Genomic DNA, 18,250 nt, shown 5'->3' on the forward strand with positions numbered 1-18,250 from the left:
ACAGGTCCTCAGTGCTACAGGCCTCCCTCTGAGGACCTGTAACACACAAATTCTTTGCTGTGTTGTTTTAGCGCCCCACCCCCTTCTCCCACCCATGCCCACACCCTGCTATAAAACTTTAGCTCAAGCTGTAGCCATTCATGCTTTTAGCTCTGGAGATTCTGACTTCAGTCCCTGCATGGTAGCCAAGGTACTTACTGGCCATCACATAAATGCTAAGGAAGAAGTGGAAGCAATACAAATAATAAATACAAGCAATTATAGCTAGATGTACCAGGGGAATGTTACAAATGGAAACAGTTCCTATACATGAGATCTTTGAGGCAGTGGAGAAGCTGTCTCGGTCTCTTGGGACTGAAACCTAGGCAGCTTATTAGAATATTTACCATAAGGAATGTGTTGACCTTCCAGCGGAATGGACTGAATGGAACATGGTAGATCTCACTGCACTCCCACTTCTTTGACAAGGCTTTCTAGTCCATAAAGATGAGTTGTATAAAAATCACAAATAAAACAGGAGACAGAAGTCAATCCCAGGCTTGGAACTCCCTCCTCTTGACTGGAGGGGAGAAAAGACAAACTCCCTGCCCTGACAGCCTGGGCAGATTCCACTGACTTCAGTGGGAATAACGTACACGGGGATCTAGTAGTATTGTAGAATTAGCTTGCGCCCCCGTCTAACACAGCCACCAATGGGGTAGGAAGGAATAAAGATTCCCTGTCCCCTTTAGCGCTCTATGTGAGGCCTGCCTAGAATTGGGGTACTCACAGGAATCAAGGGATTGGCACCAAGTTGCTTCCTCTTGGGAACTATTCTGGAAAGGGGGGAAGGAGCAGGCAGAACCAATACCCTGCTTCCCATATACTACTAGCTGAGTACAGGAGAAACTACTGAACCCCACAAAGAGGTATCTGGAGCAATGCTCCCCATCTCCAGCCAGGCACAGTTTATCCCATAATCCCGTGGTCACCAACCAGTAGATCGCGATCTACCGGTAGATCTCGGAGGCTCTAAGAGTAGCTCTTGAGCCCTCTCTGAACTGCACACCTGCGCAGTACATTTACATTAGATTTCCTCATTTGAGGAGCAGCTACTCACCGAGCAACAGCACAGGTGAGTAGCTGCGAGGAATGGTGGGAATTTTTTTTTTAAAGTAGCAGTATAAGGACTGGGGATAGCAAGAGATGGAGAGGAGAAGAATAGAGAGGGCGGGGCTTCAAGGAAGAGGTGGGGCGGTAGATCTTGGCTTGGTCTGTCATTTAAAAAGTGATTTTGGGTGTAAAAAGGTTGGAGACCACTGCCATAATCAGTAGAGAAATCTGAATCCTAAATTTGTGCCTTACACAGTTCGTGCGTGTGTTATGCCTGAGGTTTGCTATAGGCCCAAAGCTGCTAATCAGGAGTCTGCCTCTATTTTCTAGGTTCATTTTAAAAATATGGCATCTAGGCCATATTCCCTCCATTCCCATGGGCTTTTCTATGAGAAATCCTCTGAGGGAAGCAGTTATGAAGATGAGTCTCCAGACTGGTTCAAAAAGGATGATGCAGTTCAGCCAAATGACACCTATACCTATGTATGGTTTGCAACCAAGCGGTCTGGACCCATACAACCTGGACCAGCCTGTAGGTCCTGGACCTATTATTCTGATGTAAACCCGGTAAGGAAATCTAAGCAAAAGGGTACTAGAATCTGTTAAATAATAGGTACTATGTCTTGTTGAAATACTGGCTTCACACTATTCTTTTATTGCTTCCTGTTCTTTTTTAATCTGATTCATCACTCTCTTGTTCCTCATGTAATCATTTATGTCAGTGTAATGTGAATAGATTGGCATGAGGAGGTGGAGAATTCTGATTTAGTAGCATTTCCGAATCACTTTGCATGAAATTTAGTAAATGCACAAGCCAATGGGGCAATCAGGCGCTCTATTCCAAGTGTAGCTCTTGATCCAAAGTCATTCTGCTGAGTTTCAATAGACTTTTTGTTCAGTCCCAAAGTTAGATTCTCTCAGCCCTCAATGTGATGTGCAAATACATCTTGGGTCTGGGTTCGTTGGTAAAATGGGACCTTTGCCCAGCCTTTATTAATTAATAAAGCCTTACTTCTGTACCTGGTAAGTTGCTTGCAATAATCATTAAAAATAGAAGAATAAAAGATTTGTAAGATGATTGTATGATAGGGTCTATCCAGCATGGCTTCTGTAAAAGAAAGTTGTATCACTGATCTGTTAGCATCTTTTGACTATGTCAGTAAAATAGTGGATAAAGCAAAATCAAATGGCATGTTTTATTTAGACTTCCAAAAGGTTCTTGACACAGTCTCGCACAAGAGGCTATCGAAGAAAGAAACTAATCATACAATGCAAGGCCCAGTATTGTCAATTACTGGTTACAAGAGTTAACAAACACTAGAATTAAATGGTCAATTTTCATGATGGCAAAAGGCTAACAGCAAGGGGTACTTGGTCAAGTGGTGTTCAATACATTTTTAATGACGTGGAAAGGGGATGAATAGTGAGGTAGCAATATCCACTGGTGATCTTTATTTTAGGATAGTTAAAACCAGAGAAGACTGTGAGGAATTTCAGAGGGACTTAACCAAGCTAGTTAAATGGGCAACATGATGATGGTAGATTAAATCAGTGTTGAGAAATACAAAATAATGCCTATTGGACAGAAAATGCTTACACTTTATATGGTTCTAAATTAACCATATCAATTCAGGAAAAGTATCTGCGCATCACTGGAGATAGGTCAATAAAAACCTCTGCTCAATGTGCAGCTGTGATCGAAAAAAAGCACACAACATGTTATGCATATGGAATAGGATGGGGAACAACACAAAGTGATTATAACACTGTTATGTAAATCAGTGGTACAGTCTCCTCTGGAATACTGTATATGCAGAACTAACCACTCATCTCAAAAAAGATATTGCAGAACTAGAAGGGGATCAGAGACTGACAGCATAAAGTTTTCCCCACATTTTAAAAATGTGGGGGGAAAAAATCTGGCATTGGCCACTGTTGGAGACAGAACTGCATGGGCTTTGGGTCTGATCCAATCTGGCAATTCCTATGTGCTACTGTTAACATTTGTAAGGGAAAATCATGAAATGAAAGCCCCTGTGAACATGCAAATTGTTAATTATATGTTTTGGAAAACACTAATTCTTACTTGTAATTTGTATTTATTGCCTTCCAGGAGAAAGATATTCACTCAGGCTTGATTGGACCAATCTTGATCTGTCAAAAGGGAACCCTCAGTGCAATTAACAGGCCAGTAGATACCCGAGAGTTTGTCCTGCTTTTTATGGTCTTTGATGAAGAGAAAAGCTGGTATTTTGATAAGTCTTCCAAAAGGACTGGCACCGAGAAGACCTCAGAAGTGCATAAATTCCCTGGTACTGATGTTTCCTTTTGTTAGTTATTGTTATCCATGTTGGGAGAGAGGTGTTCAAAAGACCTCACCCTGGCTTCTGTTGGTGCACTTGCAATTTTGTGTGCACCAATCATCTGCCTGCACTTTCTTTTTACTGTTGATTATGCATATAAAAATAGAGTTTGCATATACAGACGAGAGCTGTTGGAAAATTTTGACAAAAGCAGAAATAATGTTTTTGTTAAAAATGTCCAGAGAAAATGAAATTTTCAAGTTTTTAGATGGGAAGTTTTCAGTTGTAGGGTAAAAACTCCCTGGTTCTTCAGTTTTTCAACAACAAAAAAAGTTGAAGTTTTCTGTTTTCTGTGAGAATATTTCATTTTAAAAAGTAAATTTTCCATCAAAAAGCAGTTTCAAAGGAAAATTTTTAGCCAGGCCTAGCATAGTCCTCATCAGCTCTCCTTTGGTAATAGAGCTGCTAGGAAAATTCCAATGAAACAGTTTCCTGTTAGAAAACACCGTTCCTATTACAATAAATGTTCAAAAATTGCATCAGTTTTAATTAAATTTTCCCTTAAAATACAGTTTTGTGTGTTCCGACATACTCTGAAATTCCCCATGAAACTGCTCAGTCAGCTCTAATTGACACAGATCGGAACTTCTGCATACGGGGTGGATTTTCAGACATTTTAGCACCCACAGCTGAAACTGGCTTTTCAAAGGACTTTAGTTCCCATTTAGATATCAAAAGAAGTGGCCAATTATTCCAAAATGCTCAGGACCCAGCGGCTCCCATTCCCAACAATGAGAGCATTTGGGTGCTGCATACGTTTAAAAACTTGATCACTTCATTTGGGTGAGCTCTTTTGGAAGCTTGGCCCATAAGTGCTATAATTCATATGAACAAGTGATCATATCCAAAAAAATCTCATCAGCAAAAATGGAAACCAGGTTTTAAAAGTTTGGTCCTCAAGGTTAGGTATAGGTCAGATCTGTCTTATTATATAACACCAACACCTGTATTGTACAGCAAGCTGTGCTTAAATCCTGTGGCCTGGTCTCTGAATTTTCTAGTATTCTGGTGCTGCAGGTTATGAATTCTGTGGCACTTCCATGTAAATGTGAAAAACGGAGTTTTTCTGAATTTAATATGATGGATATTACCATCAATACAATAACCTTTGTTAGTTTATTTTAATATTAAATCCCCTAAGTGAGGAGAGGCAGTTTGGGATTGAGATGAGTACATTTGCTGGATATTTCCACTAAAATGATCAGTAATGAAATAATTAACAAAGGTGACATTTTAAATCATCACCTTTACATTTCAGAATCAATATACTATTGATGTGAAGTAGATAGTTCACACGTCTCAGAGCTATTGCTTTAGGCTGTCTGCAATCTCATGCAGACATTTGGGTATTGCTTAACCCTTGATTCATATCTCCCTCCCCCCCCCCTCTCTCTCTCTCTATGTGTATGTATATATATATATATATATACATATATATATATATATATACACACACACACACACACACACACACACACACACACACACACAATTTTTCCTGCAGGATGACAGTGATGTCATCATGTCACTCTATCTTGCCCCGCCCCCTCCCTCCACAGACTCAGAAGGGGAAGCGGTGGCCATGGCTTGGTGTCATCTTGCCCCCCCCCCCCCCCGGGCTCTCCTTGGAGGGCACCCTGGGTTCCCCGCTAGCCCCTGCCTCCCCTGCAGGAGGACTAGGTGGCAACAGTGGCAGCCGCCTCCAGCCCCACTTCTACTTCCGGGTCCGGAGCCCCAACACTAACTGCCACCTGCCTCGGGCAAGCCCCTCGGGCCACCACTTACCTGAAGCTTCAGCCTCACAGCTCCCCCACCTCTGCAAGATTAGAGCACCAGCACGGGCTGTCTGAGGGTGGGGGAGTGGAAGGAGGCTCCGTGCTGGATCTGGCTTGTGGGGAAGCGTGCACACTGTTGCGGGGAGGGGAGCAGTGTGTGCACGTGCTTCCCCACAAGCCGAATCCAGTGCAGAGTCTTGGGGCTTTCTCCTTCCCCCGCCCAGGAAGCTGGTGCTCTAATCCTGCAGGGGGGGAGGGACCATGAGGCTGGAGTGCCAGGCAGGTGATGGCCCGAGTTCCTGGCTCCAAGGCTGGCAGCAGCTTCCCCATTGGAGCAGCAGGGAAAGCCTCTGGTGCCTGGGAGCAACATGCTGTACAAAAAGAACTAAGTTCCCCCCAGACCCTGGCACACCCAACGCCTCACACATTCCCTCCCCTGCTGCACCCCTAGCCCACTCCTGCCCCTTCCCTCCTGGACTGACACCCTGCCCCCAGCCCACTCCTGCACCCTCCCCTTAGGCCAGACACCCTGTCCAAACGGGGCCCAGCCCCCATCTGGCCACAGGAAAGGCTGGAGGCAGCCCTCTTCCTGCTGTGGCATTTGTAGGAAGGGAGGCCATGATCTGGCTGTGGTGGACAGATGAGGAGTTGGCAAGCATAGTAAGCAGGAGGTGCAGCCTCCTAGTGTGTTCTACATTTTCTAATACCCTACTTAGGGTTTTTCCTTGAAATTTTCAAAGCCACATTATCAACTTGCTAATGACTCTTTAAGAGGAATCAACTTAATTTAGGCCCTCTCATATAGGCTTTATGGGGGGCTAGTGTAACTCACAAACCTAATATTGAATCAAGCTGACTTCGTGTTGGACTCAATCAACCAGATATGGCTAAATAGTGCTGGAATTCAACTGCTGAATGGGCTTTTGTTAATTCTATTTCTACCAGAAAAGTAGAGAGTATTTTCACTTATTTAAATGACCATCAACCACACTTGTAATGGCGCTTAATTCATTAACTGAGAAGGTCATTATTATATGTTGACACTAGGGATTGGCATGGACAAGAATTTAGATCCAACTGTATCCTCTGGTCCAACTCACATTGACATCTTTTAGTGTCTTTCAACTGGAGTATGTTTGTAATTGCCTTTGTCTTTTTTCTTTTCAGCCATTAATGGGATCATATACCACTTGCAAGGACTGAGAATGTATAAAGATGAATTTGTTCGATGGTATTTGTTGAATATGGGCGGATCAAAAGATATTCATGTGGTTCATTTTCATGGTCAGACCTTCACAGAACTTGGAGTCCCTGGGCATCGGCTGAGTGTCTACCCTCTCCTTCCAGGTACATAGCAGATCAGTGTCTTGTCAATTATACTCCATGGCTATGTCTACACTGGCATGAATTTCCGAAAATGCTTTTAACGGAAAACTTTTCCGAAAAGCATCCGTGGCCAATCTTGACGCGGTTTTTCGCAAAAAAGCCCCGATCGCCATTTTCGCGATCGGGGCTTTTTTGCAGAAAACACTACCGGGCTGTCTACACTGGCCCTTTCGGGCAAAAGTCTTTCGGAAAAGTGTGGACCAATCCCTATTGCGAGACTCGTGATAAAACCCAAGACTTGGCAGCACTGTAGCACTGAAAGCCACCAACAAAACAAAAAAGCCTGTGGAAAAGCCTTGTTCAGGCTGAGATTTGCAGTGTGTAAGTCAGGACATCGGGGCAGATTCTGAGCTGTGCCTTCTGATTTTGACCATGAGCATGCCCACTATGCTGGGGCTTTTAAGGATGGTGGGAGCAGCATGAGGCTGGACTCTCAGAGAATTCCCCTAGTGCATAGTCTGTTGCAGCTTCTTTCCAGTGTTTACACACTGTCTAAGACATGGCTGGAACAGGGCCCAGCATCAGCCCTTCAGTTACTGTTGCCACAGCATGAATCCGTATAAAAGGTTAGGTCAGTCACTGCATGATCACACAGCACATACTGTGTATGTCCTATTGTACAATACGTGCATGTGTTCAAGGTTATGTGAAAGAGCAAATTTTAAAGCAGAGAAGCTCAGATTCAGATCTGAACTTTTGACTCCAGCATATTTCTTATTAGACCCTGTTTATTAAAAAGGAGAAAGATGTTAATGGTATTAACTACTCTTTCCAATGGGTGCAAAATATCTGACTCTCACCTTGTCAAGCCACCAGAGACTGGTCTGTTCAACCTCACTGTTCTGTGCCAGCCAATCTCCTGCAAATGTTTCAAAAGATTACCTGTGGTTATTTTTCTTTCTCTTTTAAAGGCTCATTTCGAACTATTGAAATGATACCATCAAGAGCTGGTGTATGGTTTTTAGACACCGAAGTGGGGGAATACCAACAAGCTGGAATGCAGGCATTCTTTATCGTTGTAGAAAAAGGTACTGAATCTAAACATCATCATTCTAACCTACAGGATTTTAGTTATAACATTCTCTCCTCCTTTCAGGGAGAATTTAAAGTTATTGGGCATGGGACAATAATGACAGAATAGAATCTGAACCAAGGAAATGGCTATTTTATAAAGGGGGAGCTCATGGAATGCTTATCATATATTGAGTGTAAAAGAAGAGCTGCACAGAATTCAGAGAGCTACCTGTACATTAGTTGTTTCCTTAAAAATGACCTATGATTCCTTAACTGATGGTATTGGCTGCGGAAATGAATTTGGTCCTGTGGGCATACAGCTCTTTCTCCCCTCTTGGCCCCTGGGATGAAGTCCCAAACATGTTCTTTTGGGAGCTGGGGCAAAGGGTGACCTCACCAGAAGGGCCCAGACAGCCCTCAAACATGACTCTAAATGCCCCTTTTTTTCCTGATAAGGTATGAAATGCAGCTCATCAGTAATCAAACATTTTTATGCTCTCTCTAGAGTGCAAGTTACCAATGGGCCTAATGAATGGATTAATACTTGATTCACAGATCAACGCGTCTCATCACATAAGTGAGTTTAAACACGTGGTTGAAGAACACTTCATTATTTGAGAAGGTCAGACGTGGTCTTTAGTAATATGACTTCCGAGCAGTGTTGGGCGTCTTCAATTCCTCACGCTTATTCCCATCGTAAAGAGGAGCTTTTGATGGGGAGCTTAGTAACATTCCAGATACCTATGAATGGATAATTTTTTTCCAAATAGTGTTTCCTCCCTGAAGTGATACACAAATGGCTTAGTTTGGAGACTTCAAACTTCCTGTGGGTTTAGCCCTCAATAAAATGCCTCTCGAGGCATTTGCTTTAAATGTAGTCAAGTCACACACATTTGAAAATTATATGTCAGACAAGGGTAACAATTGATTTTTAACACAGTACCCTTCACAAGGGGTTACTTTCTACAGTGGATGTAAAACATGCTTTAACTCTGCCTCCACTGCTTGTAACCAATGTAGCCTAGCTATGGCAGATGCGTATTGTAATGTGACTCTAAGTCCTAATGCTGTCAGAGCCATAGGAGTTAAGAAAGAGGATGCTCTGGGAAGTGGGGTTGCTGAGTGGTTAGAATACAGGACTGGGACCCAGGAGATCTGGGTTTTATTCCTGGCTCTTCCACTGGTGTACTGGGTGACAGTGGGGAAATTACTTCACAGCTCTGTGCCTGTTTCCCCATCTGTAAAATAAGGAGACTGATACTGACTCCCTTTTGTAAAGTGCTTTGAGATCTGCTGCTGAAAAGTGCTCGCTAAGCACTAGGTGTTGTGTTGTTTTCAAAGCCACTTCTCTGACTATAACCACATTTTCAAAGATGCAATCAATTTTTAATTGCTGGTAACATCAAATGTCTCTGAAACTTTTGTCTGCACTACAGCTTTTCAGGTGTTTGTACTGGAGTCTCTCTCCAAGACACAGCAATAAAAGAGCTGACGTATGCATGCTGAGAAGTGTTCTAGTTGTCCTTGATTTGTACCATACCTCTTTGTTCTTTTTTCTCACGTAGGCTATTGGGAACCTAAATTAGCCAGATTAAACAACGCTGGAACATATAATGCTTGGAGCACTGACTTGGAGCCAAGTGAATTTCCATGGATCCAGGTATGGTGGTTGGTGCAATACTGCTAGGTCCACACAGGAGAGCTGAGGCCTGCAGCTACATAACTGCACACATGCTGGGATCATCTTGGGTCTCAGGCATTAAACAGGGTAAAGCAATACCTAGACCTTCCCAAAGAGACTGCCAAGGAAAGCTCAGGTGTTGCAGGAAGTGGCACTGGTGAGTCAGTAGGTCTCATGCTCCACTTCAAATGGGCACTGAGCGAGTGCCCTAGTGTTATCTGGATTGCAGCCTGTTGTAGGGTGGAATTAGGAGGCAGTTTGCCCTGTTGCTGCCCAGAGTATAACCATATTGATAAGCAGCCTTTTGCTGTCCCCTTCCTCTTCATATGTATAGGCATTCACCCCTTGCTGTGTGACCAGCTAACTCTCCAGTCTAGTCATGGATTGGACATTTGCTTTCTACTTCTCTACTCAAACTGTTACATGGGGGCAAGGGGGGGTTAATTCATTAAGTTTTGTACTTTTAAACACTTCCTGTTCAGCTTCTCGTGGCTTTACAGGTACCCCAGAACAAGTGGCCATGTTCTCAGAGGAGCTCAGCGAGCTGTTAGGCCTCTGAAGATGTTCAAGAGTGGAGACTCTTGGGTGCGGAGTACTTCTGAGTATCCGTCCGCTTCATTTTGGTGCCTTAACAGGTAGCTGAGCTGCTTTGAAAATCAGCCCCCACTGACTATTCCCTTAGAACTGGCTGCAGCACTATAAGATTTTGCAAGACTTGCCTGTTGTGTCTCTGCTCTCTAGATTGACCGACAGTACATCCTGCATGTCACTGCAGCTCGTGCTCTTAATTAGGACACAGTAATCTCTAGGCAGCTGCGTTACTGGTGAGGTAGATGGGAGACTGCCAGACTCCTTGTTCAGCAGTCAGTGCTGTGCTAAGCCAATCTCCTTTAAAAATTGCCTCTTCGCTCATCCTACTGGATCAAAGAGAATCATTCTATAAGCAACTGCAGGTTAATATTGATGTTCAATTAAAACTGCTGCTCAGGAGGAACCCGGCCAGTTCAGGGGCTAGATAACAGGACGTGCAGCCTTTCTCTGAATCCAGCCTGGTTTTGCTGGAGCCAGAAAATCACAGCAGTATGATCCTCTGTCAGAGACCAGTGTAATGAGCTGCTATTCTCACACCACATCACAAACCTACCCCCTTTGCTGCTGCAACTGGTATGAACTAACCCTTGCGGGAGTGGAGGGGGACAGGTGGCAGGTCTCAGAAGAATGGCCAAGGACTGGATGAGCCAGGGAGACGGAACACCCCTCTGACCAGTGGGGATGGGACCTGCAGCTCAGGGAGGGGGCCTGGTGGTGGCAGCGGTGGGGAAAGCTTGCAGTGTCACTGCCCATTCTGTGTGGATAAATAGAATGCTTCACTTTCTCCTGAGCTATCAGCCAAGGATGCCATTTTGGGAGAGCTAGAGGGGCAGAGTACTGGGCATAATGGGATGCTGCTTGCTTTTCTTCCTGTTCCCTTGATTATCAGGGAGCCAAGGGGAAAGTACACAGATTTCGTGAATTACTCCTCTGCCCCCAACTTCACCAGTCAGGAATGAGAGGCATGCACATAAGCCATGTTCTCTCCCCTCACTCCCTAATAATCAGGGGAATGGGAAGAAAAGCAAGCAGCATCTCAGTACACACAGCTGCTGCCCCCTGGCCTGCCAAAATGGCACCCTTGTTATCAGCCCAACACTTTTCTCTCCTCTGTCTTCCTCCAAACACATTTGAGGGTGATTATAGTCAACATAATTGTTCATTAAAAATACACACAAGCAGTCTAGCAGTTGGGAAGGCATTAATGGCTCTCTTGACGGTTCTCATGTGACTTGCTCTCTAGAAACCAGGGTCTGTAGTTACAGGTGCCTTCCAAAACCCCCTGCAATCCATGAACAGAATTGTTTTTCTTTTGGAAGGGCAGAAACCTTGGAGAGAGAAATAATCCTTTTGTGCTTGATGAAGAAGGGCTGAAAATTCCCTTAAAATAATTGTAGGGATTTTTCCTTCTCATTTGCGGCATAAAGAGCATCATTCTCTTCCTGCACGGCTTTGCTGGTAAACAACATAACTGACCTTTTCACTGTCTGCATGAAAAGGCCTCTGGCGGTGGGGGGACTGAGGCACTCACTCCCATGGATCAGGAGACCTTGGCTCTATTCCCTGCACTGCATGATCTTGTGCAAAATCTTTCAAATGTTGCCTCTGGTTTGGGTTTTTTTTAGGGTGCTTCTGTGCCCAGATTCAGCACTCATGGCCCCTAGTGGCGTCATTTGGCCTTGAGGGTGCTCAACATCTCCAGAAAACAAGCCCTGTGTATCTCTGGCTGGTTGCTCAAAACCAGAGGCTGCTTTCGAAACATAGGCCTTCTCCATTCTGTGCCGCGCTCCCCTCATCTGTACAGTGGAGATCAGATAGTGACCCTCTGCTGCTTCTCCCAAGGAGCTATGTGGATGGATTTGTTAGTGATTGTCCAGGTAGAGTTACCAGGTGTCCGGTTTTGAACCGGACAGTCCAGTATTTGAGCTTTCTGTTCGGGAAACAAATTGAGAAAATATAAATGTCGGGTATTTTCTAAATAAGATATAATGTAGATTGTGATGTCATGTCAAGTGTGTCCAGTATTTTTGTTGAAACCATCTGGCAACCTATGTCCAGTGCCCAGACTGTGGTGACGGGCACCACAAAAATTGCCTGTATGTAAATCCACGCGTACATACAGTAGGTTAGGACACAACTCGTCTGGACTCTTGCATCAGTGCTCAGGCACCTCATTACCCATCTCAAGCATGAAAGTGTCATTCTGAGTGCCTAAAAGCAGGCCTGGCACCACACCTGTGGTGCCAGAGGATGAAAATGGGCTCACGGTGCAGCTTTTCTTAGTTTGTGTATCTTGCTATTGTATACAGGTGGACCTGCAAAGGCAAGTTCTGATCACGGGGATACAGACGCAAGGAGCCAAGCAGTTCCCGAAGTCCTTGTACGTGAAAGAGTTCTTTCTGACTTACAGCAAGGACAAACGGAAGTGGATCACCTTCAAAGGAAACAGCACTAGGGAACAGAAGGTCTGCCTGCTCATTAATCCCCACAGCCTTCCCTGGCTTTATGTAGTTGTTAAGAGGGTGGAATGGCCCAGCAGAAAGTAACACACAGGCAGCTTCCAGGGGCTTTTCTCAAGGAATAAAGGGTGGGTTTTTAAAGGTATTCATTTGCATGAAGATGCAGATTGGAAAATCTGAGAAATTCCAAGGATTAAAGTGTCTCACGGTGATTTTGAAACTCCGCTAGATGCCTCTCTGCATCGTGAGGCACCTAAATCACTTCACACATCTGGCCAGATGTGGTAGCAAAGAAGAATGCAGGATGGTAATAAGACATGAGGAATCTGCCCAGCTGGGCTACAACCTAGCTCTGTACCCTTGGTTGTGTCGCCCCGCTTTCCCACAGGCCTCCGTCCTCACCTCTGTCACATGGCTCTTACCATGAGCACAAGTGCAAGGGGAGTGAGAAACAGGGCTGACATCATGCCCCTGTTCAGTGGAACCAGCCTTTGCACCCTATCACAATAGTTTGCTAAGCAATATTAGCAGCAGCTACCTATGGCATATGTAACCCAGGTGTTCGTGTGTGTGAAACCCCTGGAAGGGCAGGTGCTATCTATCCAAACCCCTTCCCCTGCCAGCTGAAGCTCAACTCTGAGGCCCAGTCTCCACTTAAAAATGAAATTGACCTACCTAGATTGCTCAGGTCTGTGGAAAATACTACACCCTGTGCAATGTAGTTAGGTTGGCCTAACTGCCCCTCCCCCCCGCCCACACACACACACACACCATTCCCCCCCTCCCCCTCCCCAGTGTAGATGCAGCTAGGTTAATGGAAAAATTCTTCCGTGGAGCTCTTGGACAGGAGATTGAATTACACTGATGGAAAAAAACAATTCCATCAACAAAGGAAGCTGCTATGCTATGACACAGCTCCAGCACACTGTACCTGCAATACTGTAGACATACCCACAATGTCATGATGTTTATCTGCTAGGTTTCTTTCTTTCTAGTTGTCTGTCTACTAATAGCCTCATAAGGATCTGTACTGCGCCTAATACAATGGGCTCTGATTTGGCCTCTGAATGTGTAGTAATGCAAAGATATGGATGATATGTGTTAGCTTTTGCTAAAATGTGAGTACCCCCATTGAAATGGCATAAGAAAAGACTTAATTGCATGACATAGGGTATGACGGACCAAGCTTGCAGTTGCTTTTAATTAATAATATCTCTTGTGAATTCTTAATTTTGTTTTTACCAGTTGTTCGAAGGTAATTCAGATGCCAGTGGGATAAAAGACAATCACATTGATCCGCCTATCATTGCAAGATATATTAGGGTCTATCCAACTGTCTCCTACAACAGGCCTACTCTTCGCATGGAGCTCCTGGGCTGTGAAATCGAAGGTAAGCAATAGCACTCATTGGTACTTGTTTCCCCTCTACCTCTTGACAAATAAGCTCAGGAGTTTGGTTTTTTTTTACGTGGAACAAGATTTTCAAAAACAGTTGTGTGATTTTCAGTGCTAAACGTGACACCCCTCAAAAGGGCCCAATTTTCAGACAGAGCTCTGCCAACACCCCCTGAAACCTGGCTTTCTCAAGTTGGGTATCCAAAAATCATAAGACACTTCTCAAATCCTTGTCCTTAATGAATGTAGGGAGAGCTGCAGCTTCCTCTGGGAGTGAGAGAAGAGTTGACTCTTCCTGTCTCAATCAGTTGTTAGCCTCTCTGTGGAAGGGAACAGCGAAGAGGCCAGTTAGTGCGATGACAGTTAGCTCATGTGAGCTCCTGGCCAGCAGGAATGGTTCCTTAAAACTCATTTCACACAGGCCATTGCCTGGGCATCTTTCAGTTGTGACTGCCCTCCCTAGGCTGGATCAAACCTACAACTTGGAAACGAGAAGCTGTGGATCTCTTTCCACATCTCTGGACATCCAAACCTTTGTTTATTTGAGTGGCAATATAGGAATATAGAGTAGGACGTTCAAAAGTACTCAGATTGGTCTAACACTTGGTGCTTATGACAGTTTCACCCCTTTTAAACATGCAGAAACTGAGGCACAAAAGAGGTTACACTGACTTAAGCAATGCCACACGGCAAGTTGGTGGCAGAATGGGACTACTACTCAGGTGTTCCTACCCTGTTCATTCCTCTAGTCTGCTGCTACTCAAGAGACAAAATGGCAACCTACTGCTATTCTCTTAACAGGTTGCTCTATGCCACTGGGAATGGAAAATGGGGAGATCAAGAATACTCAGATTACAGCTTCTTCCTATAAGCAATCCTGGTATAACTCATGGGTACCTTCCCTTGCACGTCTCAATCAGCAAGGGAGAGTGAATGCCTGGCAAGCAAAGGTAACAAACAAAAAAGAAAAAAATGCAAAGTCAAAGTTGCTGTTGTTAGCAAATATGCCGCTGGTCTGGTGTGTGTCTGTGCTCGCTCTGTATTCCCCACCCATGCTGTGCACACTAGTTTATTTTCATTTTTCCTGTGAGAAGCCTGTGGGAGGTCTGTGACAAGTGCATCTCCTTGAAGGAAAAGAGATTTTTTTATTTACAAAAAATAATGCTTTCTAATTTTATAACGTGAAGTGGGAAGCAACAAAACCACATATGGAGAGTGGAGGCAGTGGCGTGCTTAGCTTGATGGGCCTGATCCTGTAGCCCCTACTCATGGGAGCAGTCTCTTTGGGCTCAGTGGATGAGTACACACTGAATGTTGGTGTTGAGAGCCAAATTCACTGGCTGTAATTCTGCTGGCTTTATCGTTGATCAGCAGCACTGCCTAGTGCCAGGAGCATTGGAGTGAGATTCAGGAGGCTTGGGATCTATGGCCAGCTGTGTCACTGGCTTGCTGGGTGACCCTGAGCAAGTCAGGTCCATCTGTGCCTCAGTTTCCCTACCAGTAAAATGGAGGTGATGACACTTTATAAAGCGCTTTGAGGTCTACTGATGAGAAGTGCTTTGTGAAGAGCTACGCTCATTTGCCAGGGGTGTATTTGTATTGCTTTTCATTCTGTGTTGGTGATGGAAATGAATGCTGGACCGAGGGGTCAGTGTGTTATATCCGCTTAATCACTGCAGATGAGTGGTCAGCAGAAAATGCTGATAGTGCTGCCGTATGTTTAAGGTTCTGGGTGGGCAGATGCCTTCACACAACTTTAACTGTCATTAAGCAAAGTTTCTGGTTGTGCTAACGTAGGCACAAATACACATTTGCTTACACATGACTCTTTGTATTGATTGTAGTCAAACAACAACCAGCAGTGGCTGCAGATTGATCTCCTCAAAGCTAAGAAGATAACTGCTGTCGCAACCCAGGGTTGCAAGTCCATGACTACTGAACAGTTTGTGAAAACCTATGCCATCCTTTACAGTGATGAAGGCACAGAATGGGGCACTTATATGGATGACTCCACTTGTGTGGGAAAGGTACCTTTTTAAACCTAAGAAAATTTTGTCCCAATCTCAATCTCAGAGCACTTTGTGTCCCTCCTTTGGGCCTTGGGAGGGATAACAATGTGAGAGGCAGCCCGGGAATGAGGGGCACAAAAAATTGTCCCTGCAGTTGACTTTAAAATGCTGGGGGAGTGATGGTTCTATTACAGATGACGAGAACTTCCCTTTCATGGCTGTTTATTTCTGATGTAACTAATTTTCAATGCTAAAAGGGAGGGAATGCTAAATTTTTGTGCAGTGCCATTGAACCTGGTATGAAATCAGTTGGCGTGCCTTTTAAAGAGGAACATTTCAAAGGAATGCATAGAATATGTATGCTGAAGCTTCCACCAAAGGTCACTGCACACTATTTTTCGCTTTAATTTTTTAAGTGAATTTAGTGCTGGTGGCAGGTTCCAGATTGACAGAGCTGAGACCTCCCTACAACACAGCTGGTACAGCACTTAATTCTACAAGATGCCCCAAGTTGTCCTGACAGACGTGCTTCAATCCCAACTTGCAGAGACCACATCTAGTGACTAGAGGGGAGATTTGTTAGTCCCCAGCCAACATAGGGAGCAGTTAGCACCAACTGTAGTGATAGTTTTTGTGAGAGAGAGACAGAAATGGAGACCATGAAATCATTTCACACAGACCACAAAACAGACAAATTTTAGCTGTTCTCAATATGGACAGGATATGTACCAGTGTCCTAGATGAGGAAGACTGTATATACATTGCTTGCGTGAGCCAGTCCATCTCTCCCTCAACATAGCAACTCTGAAGCCTTTAGATATCCCCAAAATGCTGCTGCTTTTAATTTTTTTCCCCCCACTAATTCATTGTTTTCTATTTACTTTCAGGTGTTTGTGGGGAATGAGAACAGCAGTGGACAGGTCAAGCATTTCTTAAATCCACCCATATTTTCCAGGTTCATTCGCATAATTCCTAAAACCTGGAATCAAAACATTGCTCTTCGTGTTGAACTGTTTGGCTGTGATCTTTCCTAGGGGCTGGACACTTGAGTATACATGAACAAAGGATTGCCAGATCTGGGAGCCATGTGTTTTTCAGCAGTGCAGAACTGTATTTAAAAAAAAATCTTAGCTTTGGTTATATTTAGTCCTTCTGAAGTGCCTTTCTTCCAAGGATCTTAGTGGTTTGCCAACATCAACTAAGAGATTTCATTGGCAGATATTTCATTCATTCACAACAGCTGGGAGGGCACTTCCCAGAGTGGGTAGGTAGGCAAGTGTTTGCTTTGCTCAAGCATGGGTGCTAAAAATAGCAGTCTGACTGCAGCTACACGGGTGGCAGCTTAGGCACATGGGTGAAGAGATCAGGTGGGATTGTTCTCAGATGCCTAGCCTGTGCTGCTATGGTCACAATGCTATTTTTAGCACACAAGCTCGAGCAGAGCTAGCACATGTCTGGCTACCTGCTCTGGGAAGCGCCAGCCCAGATGTAGACCCACCCTTAAAAAGAAAACAACAAATAAAAAACCACAAAGAATGCAGCTGTGACATGCCTCTTTCCATGGCAATCTGTGCACCAAATGCATTCCCTCCATTTCTCTACCACTGTCTTCTCCTTCCCCAATTCACTCACAATGGTCTGTTCTCCTTTTGTCCTGGTCCTCACCTAATTTTAGATTCTCTCTCCTGAGGGCAGGGACCTTAGGCATAATCCTGAGCTCAGATTTGCTCCCTTTGTAGCTCACTCACTGTGGAAAGCTATGAGATGTCCCTTCCTAGGCATTCCCCTTGGCTGTTGAAGAGAGAGAACCTGCTGGCAATAATACAGGGTTAGATAACAGGATGGTGAAGACACCTATATCTTGTCTATACTATACCATTTGCCAACATAATCACTGGGGAGGTTGCTATGATGCAAAAAACATATAGAATTTCCCAGGATGGATGCATTCAGAGACTATATTCACGGACCCTGAATATACTTTTTCAGCAGAGTTTTAGCTTAAGCTTTCAGTACTGTAGTAGCCTCCAGTCTTATCAGCAGAGGACCCCCTCTGTTCACATGGTTCCTCATAGCCTGGGCCAGAATATCATCAAGAACCCTGGACCTTGTTTTGGTCCATAACCTTCTAACGTATTGTCTGATGCTGCTTCCAGAGAATTAGAATTCTTATATAAAAACATGTACACGTTTACAAATAAAAATGTATAAAACCAGTTAAATGAAACTTTAAAACTTCTTTTCACATTTGATTCTGCTTTTTTAAAAATACATTTCATATGGTCACTGTTTTCCATTTGAAAGTACAGGAAGTCCCCGGGTTACGTACAAGATAGGGACTGTAGGTTTGTTCTTAAGTTGAATTTGTATGTAAGTCGGAACTAGTACATATTGTAGGGGAAACTCTAGCCTAACATTTCTCCAGAGCTCAGTTTTATTCTCCCACACCTCACTTCCCTCAGTCCTGCAGACCAGGGAGACGCGG

The 18,250-nt window shown here is 44.2% G+C and overlaps 1 protein-coding gene across 1 annotated transcript in view; it reads left to right on the forward strand.

Annotated features, from left to right (window-relative positions):
* The window catches only part of F5 (coagulation factor V), a 54,832-nt gene extending 36,840 nt beyond the window's left edge, over window positions 1-17,992 (forward strand). Inside the window, exons 15-25 of the mRNA XM_006112215.3 lie at window positions 1,423-1,659; window positions 3,206-3,404; window positions 6,398-6,577; window positions 7,528-7,644; window positions 8,136-8,207; window positions 9,196-9,290; window positions 12,212-12,367; window positions 13,607-13,751; window positions 14,558-14,706; window positions 15,601-15,783; window positions 16,653-17,992. Coding sequence (XP_006112277.2) covers window positions 1,423-1,659; window positions 3,206-3,404; window positions 6,398-6,577; window positions 7,528-7,644; window positions 8,136-8,207; window positions 9,196-9,290; window positions 12,212-12,367; window positions 13,607-13,751; window positions 14,558-14,706; window positions 15,601-15,783; window positions 16,653-16,799 — 1,680 coding nt within the window. The 3' untranslated portion in view covers window positions 16,800-17,992. The remainder of the gene's footprint in view (window positions 1-1,422; window positions 1,660-3,205; window positions 3,405-6,397; window positions 6,578-7,527; window positions 7,645-8,135; window positions 8,208-9,195; window positions 9,291-12,211; window positions 12,368-13,606; window positions 13,752-14,557; window positions 14,707-15,600; window positions 15,784-16,652) is intronic.
* The last annotated feature ends 258 nt before the right edge of the window (window positions 17,993-18,250 follow it).

The sequence above is a fragment of the Pelodiscus sinensis genome, chromosome 1, assembly GCF_049634645.1.
Source record: "Pelodiscus sinensis isolate JC-2024 chromosome 1, ASM4963464v1, whole genome shotgun sequence".
NCBI lineage: Eukaryota > Metazoa > Chordata > Testudines > Trionychidae > Pelodiscus > Pelodiscus sinensis.